The sequence below is a fragment of the Hippopotamus amphibius genome, chromosome 1 (genome assembly GCF_030028045.1).
Source record: "Hippopotamus amphibius kiboko isolate mHipAmp2 chromosome 1, mHipAmp2.hap2, whole genome shotgun sequence".
NCBI lineage: Eukaryota > Metazoa > Chordata > Mammalia > Artiodactyla > Hippopotamidae > Hippopotamus > Hippopotamus amphibius.
This window is the reverse complement of record NC_080186.1, coordinates 44,084,781-44,097,127: the sequence shown is the minus strand read 5'-3', so window position 1 is coordinate 44,097,127 and position 12,347 is coordinate 44,084,781. Positions and strand designations below refer to the sequence as shown.

The following is a 12,347-nucleotide window of genomic DNA, read 5'->3' as shown; positions in this document are numbered from 1 at the left end:
AGTTTGATCCCTGTTTGGGGAACTAAGATCCCACAAGTCATGCAGCTGGTGGGGGGAGGGGAGGAGGGGTGTCCTCAACTTAATTACATTTGCAAAGACCCTATCTCCAAAGGTCAAATTCACAGGTTCCAAGGGTTAAGACTTGGACATATGTTTTGGGGGGTACAATCCACTACAGAAAATTTCTACAGCTCTTTCTCTTTTAAAGTACCTTGGGCTGGCTATGTCTCCCTAATCACACCTCTAAAATCAGCCCTCTCTCCTTGCTATTGACTAAATGTTTGCTATCTTCCAAAATTCTTTTTTTTTTTTAATATTTACTTATTTATTTATTTGGCTACACCAGGTCTTAGTTGTGGCACGTGGGATCTAGTTCCCTGACAAGGGATTGAATCCAGGCCCCATGCATTGGGAAGGCAGAGTCTTAACCACTGGACCATCAGGGAAGTCCCCCCAAAATTCTTATGTTGAAATCTAACCTCTAATTTGATGATGTTTGGATGGGGGAACCTCAGAAAGTCATTAGGTCATGAGGCTGAAGCCCTCATTGAATGGAATTAGTGCCCCTATAAGAGAGACCCCACAGAGTTCCCTTGTCCCTTCTGCCACGTGAGAACACAGCAAAAAGATGTATATGAACCAGGAAGTGGGCTCTCAGCAGACACCAAATCTCCCAGCACCTTGATCTTGGACTTCCTAGCTTTCAGAACTGTGAGAAATGAATTTATGTTATTTATAAGTCACCCAGTCTACAGTATTTTAGTTATAGCAGCCCAAATGAACTAAGACATTCCTTCTGAGAGGTCCCCTGGGCCTGAGGGTGGCAATAGCTACTGTTACTGGACATGGAGTAGTATATTATTGTGGTTTTCCATACCTCTCCCTTATCTTTGGAAGTAGCACCTTAATTAAACTCTCATTAAATTATCCCTATTCTGAGTGTGTCATCTATTTCCTTCTGTGAGTATGACTGTTAAACCTCCCAAATAAATTTCTAGTTCATCCCCTTCTTTGTAGTTCCACTACCACTCTCTAACCCAAGTCACTACCGTATCTTTCCTAAAATACTAAAAAACTCCAAATTAGTTTCTCTACTTTCACTCTTAATCCTTTTCCAAACCATCTCTACCCAGAGTTTAGACGCATCATTTCTAAAATATAAACAGTACTATGTAACTCTCCTAATTAACATGTTTTAATGGACACGAGGCAGAAGAGCAAAACAAACAAGAGGCCATGTTTTATATACAACCAATAATTAATTGGAAAATTAAATTTTAAAAATTTACACTAGCATTTTTTTTGGTTTTATTTTGTTTTGATTTGATTTTTGGCCACACCATGTGGCATTCGGGATCTTAGTTTCCCAACCACAGATCAAACCTGTGCCCCCTGCATTGGGAACACAGAGTGTTAACCACTGGACTGCCAGGAAAGTCCCTACAACAGCACATTAAAAACCTCAGGGAATTCTCTGGTGGTCCAGTGGTTAGGAATGCGTGCTTCCACTGCTGGGAGCATTGCTTCAATCCCTGGTCAGGGAACTAAGATCCCACAAGCTGTGCAATGCAGCCAAAAAAAAAGAGAAGAAGAATCAAACAGACCCAGAAATAACATAATTAGCAAACAAGAACTTTAAAACAGGTATTATAATTCATGGATATAAAGGAAGATATGACTATAATGAGGGAATAAACATGGAATTTCAACAGAGAAATGGAAGATCTGAAAAAGACCCAAATGGAACTTCCAGAGTTGAAAAATACATTATTTGATGTAAATAACACATTAGATGATATTATCAACAGATAAATAAACACTACAAAATTAAAGATAAGTGAAGTTGAAGCTAGTGCAATAGAAACTACCTGAACTGAAACAGTCTGGGGGAAAAAAAGTAGAGAAGCATAGAACCCCAAGGGACAATCTTTTTTTTTTTTTTTTTTTGTGCAGCTTTATTGTGGGTACAATTTCCATTAAACTTTTTGATACACTAAAATAATTATGAATCTCCACTAATGTCTTAACTTATTTAATAAATCCGCTTGTTCATGATTTTAATTGGATTAAAAGCGAAATAGAGATACTTGTCCAACCATCACGCCTCTCAGAGACCTACAGTAGCATTGTCTCCAAGCTCTATGTTAAGACTCTTTACAGACTTAATATGGTTAATGAGTTGATGAACTCAAGACCCAACATTCACATATTCACTGTATAATTACACTGTCAAATCTAAGCTATGCGTAGCAGAAACCAAACTTGTTTCATGATACTTATTTCATCCACATGCTGGCCTATCATTAAATTATAAGAAACTCAGTGATGATGTATCAGAATGTGGTAATACATATTTCTCCATATTAAAAGGATTCTCCTCTCTCATGATGATCTCACAAGACACAGTATAACTCCTGTTGAATTAGAAGGATATACCAATATGTAAATGTTCTTCCTGTACAAATAAAAATATTCTCCTTAGACAAATATATATGTGTGTGTGTGTGCATGTGTGTATTATGATTTAAAAACTAACACTGTTTTTGCAAATAATTCTATACTAAAAATTTCTGCTTTTCATTGTACACAAACACACACACACAAGATGATAGCATCAATCCTAAATAATCCCAAGGGACAACTTTAAGCAGTTTAATACAAATGTGTAATTGAAACTCCAGAAGAGAGGAGATATTAGGAAAGAAAAAATATTTTAAGGGCAATGTCCTATACTTGGAATCTATGAACTTATTTTATAGTTTAATATTTATTGAATTACACAGTTAATTCACCAGGTACAAAGAACAATAAAACAAACTTAATAGCTTTCTTTTTTAAGAAGTCAAAAAATATTGAAATTGGATACAAAATATAAACCCACTGATACCAGAAGCAAAAATGGACCCAAAGTGAAATAAACAAAAGACATCACAACATAATAAATGGCTAAACCCAACAATAAAAAGAAAAATCTTAAGATTGGGGTTGGGGGGTGGGGGGTGGAGTGGGTAGCCAGAGGTAATGTGGACACAATATCAAAAAAAAAAAAAAAGGTATGACCACTGAATTTTCATCAAAAGCAATGTTAGCCAGAAGACAAATGAAATAATATTTTTAGGGACTTCCCTGGTAGTCCAGCAGTTAACACTCCCGGCTCCCAATGCAGGGGGCCCACGTTCGATCCCTGGTCAGGGAACTAGATCATGCATGCTGCAACTAAAAAGATGCCACACACCGCAACAAAGATCCCAAGTGCCACAACTAAGACCCAGCGCAGCTAAACAAATAATTATTTTCTAAAGAAAGAACATTTTTTAAAGTGCAGTAGGTGGATTTCCTAGGTGGCACAGTGGTTAAGAATCCGCCTACCAATGCAAGGGACACGGGTTCAAGCCCTGCTCCAGGAAGATTCCACATGCTGTGGAGCAACAAAGCCCATGTGCCTCAACTACTGAAGCCCACGCCCCTAAAGCCCATGCTCCACACAGAAGCCACTACAATGAGGAGCCCATGCACCACAATGAAGAGTAGCCCCCACTCGCCACAACTAAAGAAAGCCCATGTGCAGCAACAAAGACCCAATGCAGCCAATAAATAAATAAATAAGTAAAAATTAAAAAAAAAAGTGCTCCATCGACGGATAAATGGGTAAAGAAAATATAAGATATATAGATATAGCTATAATACAGATGTATAGATATATAATGCAATATTATTCCACAAAAAAAATAAAAATAAAAGTGCAGTAGGAAGAAAAACTAAGTACTATGAAAATATCTTTCAGAAATAAAGGTAAAATGAAGATATTTTCAGACAGAAGTAGAGATCTACACTATAAGAAGGTAAAATGTTCTTTAAGCTAAAGAAAAATTATACAAGATGGGTATTTGGGATCTAGAGAAAAAGGAAGAGTACTGGAAACAGGAGCATGTAGATAAATATAAAACTTTTTTTCTTATTTCCTAATTCCTTTAAGAAACAACTGATTGATCAAAGAAAAAGTGAAAACAATATATTGTGCAATTTCTAACATGGAAAAGTAAAATGTATTATTTCAAAAGTATAAAGGACAGGAAAGAAGGGAGAAAATTAAAGAATACTGTTGTAAGGTGAAGCGATATATTTAAAAGTAGACTGTGGTAAGTCAAACATGTATATTTTCAAACCTAGAGCTGTGACTCTCAAACTTTTTGGTCTTAGGATCCCTTTATACTCTTAAAAATTGGATTACATTTATCAACACTTACTGCATTACAAGTTAAAACTAAGAAATCTTTAAAATATGCATTAATTCATTTAGAAATAATAAAAGTTTTTTAAAAAATCACATGTTGACACAAAGAACTTTTGTTTTTGGCCCCACTACATGGCTTGCAGGATCTTAGTTCCAAGACCAGGGATTGAACCTGTGGCCTCGGCAGTGAAAGCCCTGAATCCTAACCACTGGACCTTCAGAGAATTCCCAAGAAAGAACATGTTTTTAAAAGAGCTATATTTTCAAAAAGAACTTTTAAAAGTTTAGTGACAATGGCAACACTTTCACATTTTTGCAAATTTCATTAACGTGTGGCTTAATGAAAGAGAACGGGGTCTTAGAGACCCCAGAGGTCTTGAGTCCACATTTTAAAAACTGCTACATTTGAGTGACCATTAAAGAAAGTGAGGGAAAAAAGGAGAGGAACAGAACTAGTAAGTTAACAGAAGAGATAAAATCAAACTTTAAAAATACTCAATTAAAAAAAAAAAAACTCAATTGACAGAATTCCCTGGAGGTCCAGTGGTTGGGACTCTGTGCTTTCACTTCTGAGCATGCAGCTTCAATCCCTGATTGGGAAACTAAGGTCCCACAAGCTGTAAAGCGTGGCAAAAAAAAAAAACAACTCAATTGAAAAGAAGCCAGGCAAAGGAGAAACACAACAACAAACACATAGGACAAATAGAACACAAACAACAACTTAAATACAACAATTTTCATAATTATATTTACTCTAATTTAAACGGCACAGATTGTCAAACTATATTAAAAAAGCAAGCCTACTGTTTACAGGAGATGGGCTTTAAACAACATAAGGTTGTTTAAAAAACACTAATCGTAAGGACACTGGGGTGACAATGTCAGAAAAAGAAGTCTTCAGGGAAAGAATATTATCAGAAATCAAGATGTACATTTCATAATGATAAAAGGGTCAGTTCATCAAGATGTAATTCCTACATGTATATGCACTAACAGCTTTAAAATTCATAAAGCAAAAACTGAAAGAATAAAAAGAAAACTCCACAAATACATTTGGAAATTAACACTCATCTTCAGCAACTGATAAAAACAAGTAGTTGGAAAATGAGTAAGAATATAGATTAACATTGGAAATTCCCTGGCAGTCCAGTGGTTAGGACTCTGTGCTTCCACTGCAGGGGGCACAGGCTCAATCCCTGGTAGATGAGCTAAAATCTTGTATGCTGCCTTACGTGGCCAAAAAAAAAAAAAGAATACAGATTAACATTTTCAACCAACTTGACCTGACATTCATAGAATACTATACCCAACTACAGAATATATACTCCTTTTAAGTGCACATGAACATGCACCAAGACAGATCATATCTGAGCCATAAAACGACTCTCAATAAATAAAAATGGACTAAAATCAGTATGTTCTCTGACAACAATATATTTGTATTAGAAGCCAATTAAACAAAAATATATATGGACTATCCGCAACTATTTGGGAATTAGGCAGTACACTTCTAAATATTCCATTGGTCAAAGAAGGAATTATAACGGAAATTAGAAAATATTTTGAACAATATATCAAAATTTATAAGCATTTCCCCCAAGAAGTAGATATAGTTTAAAACCTTCCCCAGGGGGGAAGGGATAAATTGGGAGTTTAGGATTGACATACAGACACTACTATATTTAAAATAGATAACCAACAAGGACCTACTGTATAGCACAGGGAACACTGCTCAATATTCTGTAATAACCTAAAGGGGAAAAGAATTTGAAAAAGAATAGATATATGTATATGTATAACTGAATCACTTTGCTGTATACCTGAAACTAACACATCATTGTAAATCAACTACAATCTAATATAAGATAAAAATAAAAACTAAAAAAACCACCATCCCCAAAAGAAATTAAAGTCTCAATGGCTTCACTGGTGAGTTCTATTAAACATCTAAGGAAGAAATAATACCAATGTCCCACAAACTCAAAAAATTGAATAGGGAACACGTCCCAACCCATATTTTAAGGCCAACACTATCTAGATTCCAAAATCAGACAAAAAAATTTTTTTTGACATAAACCACAGCAAGATCTTTTTTTGACCCTCCTCCTAGAGTAATGAAAATAAAAACAAAAGAGACCTAATTAAACTTAAAAGCTTTTGCACAGCAAAGGAAACCATAAACAAATGAAAAGACAACCCTCAGGATGAGAGAAAATATTTGCAAACGAAGCAACAAAGGATTAATATCCAAAATATAAAAACAGCTCATGGAGCTCAATATCAAAAAAACAAACAACCCAATTAAAAAATGGGCAGAGGACCTAAATAGACTTTTCACCAAAGAAGACATACGGATAGCCAAGAGGCACATGAAAAGATGCCCAATATCACTAATAATTAGAGAAATGCAAGTCAAAACTACAATGAGGTATCACCTCACACCAGTCTGAATGGCCATCATCAAAAAATCTACAAACAATAAATGCTGGAGAGGGTGTGGAGAAAAGGGAACCCTCCTGCACTGTTAATGGGAATGTCAACTGGTACAGCCACTGTGGAGAACAGTTTGGAGGTTCCTTAAAAAACTAAAAATAGAACTACCATATGACCCAGCAATCCCACTACTGGGCATGTACCCTGAGAAAACCATGATTCAAAAGGACACATGTACCCCAATGTTCACTGCAGCAATATTTACAATATCCAGGACATGGAAATAACCTAAACGTCTAAGGACAGATGAATGGATAAAGAAGATGTGGTACATATATACAACAAAGTTATTACTAGCCATAAAAAGGAACAAAACTGGGTCATTTGTAGAGATGTGGAGGAACCCAGAGTTTGTCATACAGAGTGAAGTAAGCCAGAAAGAGAAAAACAAATATCATACATTAACTCATATATGTAGAATCTAGAAAAATGGTATAGATGAACCTATTTGCAGGGCAGGAATAGAGACGTAGAGAATGGACATATGGACACAGTGGGGGAAGGGTAAAGTGGGAAGAATTGGGAGATTAGGACTGATATATATACACTACCATACACAAAACAGATAGCTAGTGGGAACATGCTATAAAGCAGAGGAAGCTCAGCTTGCTGCTCTGTGACGATCTAGATGGGTGGGATGGGCGGGGAGGGAGGTCCAAGAGGGAGGGGATATAGGTATACATATAGCTGATTCACTTCATTGTACAGCAGAAACTAACACAACATTGTAAAGCAATTATACTCCAATAAAAAAATAAAAAATAAAATAAAATAAAAAATAAAATCTTCCCCCGGGGGGAGGGATAAATTGAGAGTTTAGGATTGACACACACACACTACTATATTTAAAATAGATAACCAACAAGGACCTACTGTATAGCACAGGGAACACTGCTCAATACTCTGTAATAACCTAGGGGAAAAGGGGAAAAGAATCTGAAAAAGTGGAAAAGAATTTGAAAAAGAATAGATATATGTATATGTACAACTGAATCAGGGGAAAAGAATTTGAAAAAGGATATACATATATGTACAACTGAATCACTTTGCTGTATACCTGAAACTAACACAAAACTGTAAATCAATTATAGTCCAATATAAAATAAAAATTAAAAAAAAAAAACCACCATCCCCAAAAGAAATTAAAGTCTCAATGGCTTCACTGGCGAGTTCTATTAAACATCTAAGGAAGAAATAATACCAATGTCCCGCAAACTCAAAAAATTGAATAGGGGAACACTTCCCATCTCATATTTTAAGGCCAACATTATCTATATACTAAAACCAGATAATTTTTTTTTTTTTTGCCTGCTCCACGAGGCTTGTGGGATCTTAGTTCCCTGACCAGGGACTGAACCCATGCCCACAGCAGTGAAAGCGCGGAGTCCTAACCACTGGACCACCAGGGAATTCCCAGATAAAATATATGTAAAGAGCAATCTCCCTTATAAACATGGACGTAAAAATACTTCACAAAATATTAGCAATAGAATCCTTCAATATATAAAAATAATACATCATGACCAGGTCATGTTTATTCTTAGAATGTAAAGTTAAAATCACAATCAATAAAATCCACCACATTACACAATAAAGAACAAAAACAAAACCATCTTATTAAATGCTGAAAAAGCATTTAACAAAATTCAACACACATTCATGATTTAAAAAAACAAAAATAATAAAACTCAGCAAACTAGGAATAGAAGAAAACTTCCTTAATTTGACAAAGGGCATCTAATGGAAAAATCTATAGCCAGTATCATACTTAATCATACTTAGAGGTGAAAGATCCAGAACAATACAAAGATGTCTACTCTCATCTCTTCTACATTTTACAAAAGATCCTACAAAATGCATTTTTTAAAAAAGGAAATAAAAAGCATAGACTGAAAGGGAATACATAAAGCTGTCTTTATTTGCGGGTGACATATTGCAAGGAAAATCTTTTGAAAAATCTTAAAAAAAAAATTGGAGAAAATAAGTGGCTTTAGCAAAGTTGTAGAATACAAGATCAATATAGCCCCCAAATTATAAACTTCTAAAAAGTATTTACAGTACTATCAAAAACAAGGATAAATTTAACAAAATATGTAAAAGACAAAAACTACAAAAACTACACCAAAACCTTTTTTACACCAAAAGTTTTTTACACCAAAACTGCAAAATATTGCTAAATAAAATTAAAAACATAGAGAAACAGATCTAAAATTAGAGTATTTGTTCAGTGTATACTTTTTTAAATTAATTAAAAATAAAATCTTAGCCAAAAAACCGAGAGCACATAGTACAGTATGCAACCAGACAGAAAATGGATTAGTCTGATCACTTTTCTAAAGAAAACCTGTTTTTCGATTCCATTCAGCGGCAACAAAAAATGTGCTTGACACGCTGTGCTAGAACGTACGTTAAAAAACCAGCTTTTTCATTAGCTACAGAAATTTACAAATTATTTAGGCAGCTTTTAAAAATGAGTCTAAAAGGGTCCACAGGAATACAAGCTAGATATCTGATGGACACAAACGCGAACACCGCGTTAGTGTGTAAAGTACAACCTCAATCAGCATATTTCCCTCCCCCGTACTAACTGTGGGTTGCGCATTCATTAGATTCTGAGTTCTAAAAGGGGTGGCCCTTGGAGCGTTGTAGAATATGGAGTCTGACATCAGAACAACTGATGTCAGGTTCGTGATCATGAGCAAGTCAAGGGTTCTCAATTTCCCTATACACCAGTAAAATGCCTACCAAAAAATCCGACAGATCACTCTAGAAATGCGATGCTTGACACACAGTAGGCGCGAAATACACACTCGGGGTGGGGAGGGGGGGACGACACGTGGAACTTCAGAAATTTCAGTCTTCGGGGTTCCAGCTCCCCTGCGCTGGCTCAGAAAGTCTTCCTGCTAACGATCTCGGGACCGACAGGTCACAGCATCTGGGGAGCAACACGTCCCCAACACACATAGGGGAACGCTCGAGGTTTGAGGCATTTGGGTGCGTCACGACCATAAGCGCTATCGTCTACTAGCGGACAAGCCTAAAGCCATGCCCAGCACTTACGTCTAAATTTATACCACCCTGTAAAACAGCTGCCGCCCTCGCGGGCACAGGTGAGCACAGAGACCCAAGCAGGGGACTCGCCCAGGGTCATGCGGGAGGCGGGACTCACCCCGCCGCTCCTCCTCTCAGCTGCGCAAGGTCTGCACTCTCGGCCCGGAGGCTGGGACGCCCGGGGCGGAAAACTCCTCTCCGGCAGACACTTCCCAGCGAAGAGAGAAGCCTGGCAGGGGCTCAGCTTCTTCAGACTCTACCCCCTCGTCGGTCAAAGGAGCCGACCAGTGCCTCCGCACAGTCCCCGACGATTCGCCGCACTCGCCCCGGACGGGGCGTCCCGCCCAGGTTCGCGTGTTCCCCCTCCCCCTCCCCGGTGCTCACCTGCACCACGCCGCAGCCCAGGACGTCCTTCTGAGCGTCCGGAGGGACGATAGTCCGGGGCGAGAGGCCCGGGTGCAAGAAGTGAACCATGGCGACCCCCGCCCGGTAGGCGTCGAGGAGAGAGCGGCCGTCCAGCGGGGCCCGGATCCCGCGAGAGGTGGGTTCGACCCGTGCCGGAAAGCAGGCACTCAGCGTTCTAGCCTGAGGTTTGGGTTTTGAAACGCCCGGCGTGGCGACGCGTACTCGCCCGCCGCAGACCCCGCCCCCAGGACGGCTTTCCCCACCCCCTCCGCGGCCGACCACCACTCTACCCCGTGAGGGCTCAACCGTCCTTCCTCCGTCACCTTGACGCCCCAGAGACCAGCCTTATGCCTGCCCAGCCACTCACCCAACCCCTATACACCCCTCTGAAACCGAATCCCTCAAATCTACACCACAGGGCTAGATACCAGGTCAAAGGCATGCCCGCGGTCCCGCTCTTGTGGAGTTGGGAAATAGAATATGGTGGTCCCTAGGTGTCCCCCAGGGCATTGGTTTCAGGATCCACTGTACCCAAATCCCGTGAAACCGAAGTACCTTATATAAAATGGTGTAGTAGTTGCATATAACCTACCCACCTCCTCCCCTATACTTCAAATCACCTCTAGGTTGCTTATACTAATACAATGTAAATGCTGTGTAAATGGTTGCCGGTACTGGCAAATTCAAGTTTTGCTTTTTGAAACTTTATGAAATTTTTTTCGAACAATTTCCATAGAGGTTGAATCTGGGGACGGAAAACCCACAGATACTGAGGGCTGATTCTATACATTTTAAAATATATATGTATTTGTGTGTGCGGGGGCATGTGCGTCCATGCATGCACTTGTTTGATCTTTGTTGCTGTGCTGGGACTTTCTTTAGTTGTGGCCAGCAGGTGGGCTACTCTTCATTGGGGTATGCGGGGTTCTCGTTGCAGGTGCTTCTCTTGTTGTGGAGCACAGCCTCTAGGGCACTCTGGCTTCAGTAGTTGCAGCACATGGGCTCAGTGGTTGTGGCTCACAGGCGCTGGAGCTAGGATCAGTAGTTGTGGCACAGTGGCTTAGTTGCTCCAGGGCATGTGGGATCTTCCTGGACCAGGGATTGAACCCATGTCTCCTGCATTGGCAGGTGAATACTTAACCACTGCACCACCAGGGAAGCCCCCCCAGGGAAGCCCCCCATGGTTCTTTAAATGAGAATACTCTTTAAATCCATTGCTAGTATCCACAAACAATAATGTGGTTTATTTCATGAGCCAGTTTCAGAGGACTTTTGATTATACATTTGTCTTTTTAGTCAAAGACATCACTACTGAGATTGTACAAAGCAGCAGATTATTCAGAGTGGGGACCCTGGTGTTAAAACAGTATCTGGGTTTAATCTATAAATTACTTACTATCCGTGTGATATGAGGCAAGTCATTTGACCTCATTAGGCTTCCCCTCATTTGTAAAATAGTGGATAATTACCTTCCCTTACAAGATGTTTGAAGGTTAAATACAGTACTTGGCTCATTATTCATAATATTTCCAGTTTTGAAGGGCTCTATTTAAGACTGAATTGATGAGACCAAGAATTAGGTAGAAAATGTGCTTCGTAACTCCTTAATCTCCATATTCTAATATGACCACCACATTCTAGATATGTCATTGAAAATGGTTCCTTTTATAATGTGTATTGATGTAAAGTGACAGGGGAGCTGAGTTTTTTTTTTTTTTTTTTTTTTCTTGTTCTTAGCTCTTATAGTCATGTCACAGTCTAGGAGAGACATTCTTTAATGACAGTCCTTGACTGAGTCATTGCGAGACAATTTAAAACAGCTGTTTAACTGAATGCACAGGAGTAAGCCATTCATCTGCAACATCTGGCCATTGGTGTCATTTCCCCAAACCTGCTGCAAAAGGCAGCTTCTGGAAGCCAAGACCTTTGTGTCAATACTCCCACCCTATGACTTGCTCTTTTATAGGCTGAATTTTCAGACTGCACTGGAATCTTAAATTATAAAAAGACAAAAATTACTGATGTGAGTGCTCAAGGTTTCTGCCATTCACCAGCTCCTCTCAATTTGAGGAGTTATGAGCTTTTCATTGGAGTCTTATGATGCAGATTAAGAATGAGGAATAGGAGATGGAAAGATAATAAGGAGGAAAGGAAGAATTTAAAT

The 12,347-nt window shown here is 38.7% G+C and overlaps 1 protein-coding gene across 1 annotated transcript in view; it reads right to left on the bottom strand.

Annotated features, from left to right (window-relative positions):
- Positions 1 to 10,252, bottom strand: part of ZYG11A (zyg-11 family member A, cell cycle regulator) — a 70,548-nt gene extending 60,296 nt beyond the window's left edge. Inside the window, exon 1 of the mRNA XM_057747876.1 lies at positions 10,163 to 10,252. Coding sequence (XP_057603859.1) covers positions 10,163 to 10,252 — 90 coding nt within the window. The remainder of the gene's footprint in view (positions 1 to 10,162) is intronic.
- Between the last annotated feature and the right edge of the window lie 2,095 nt (positions 10,253 to 12,347).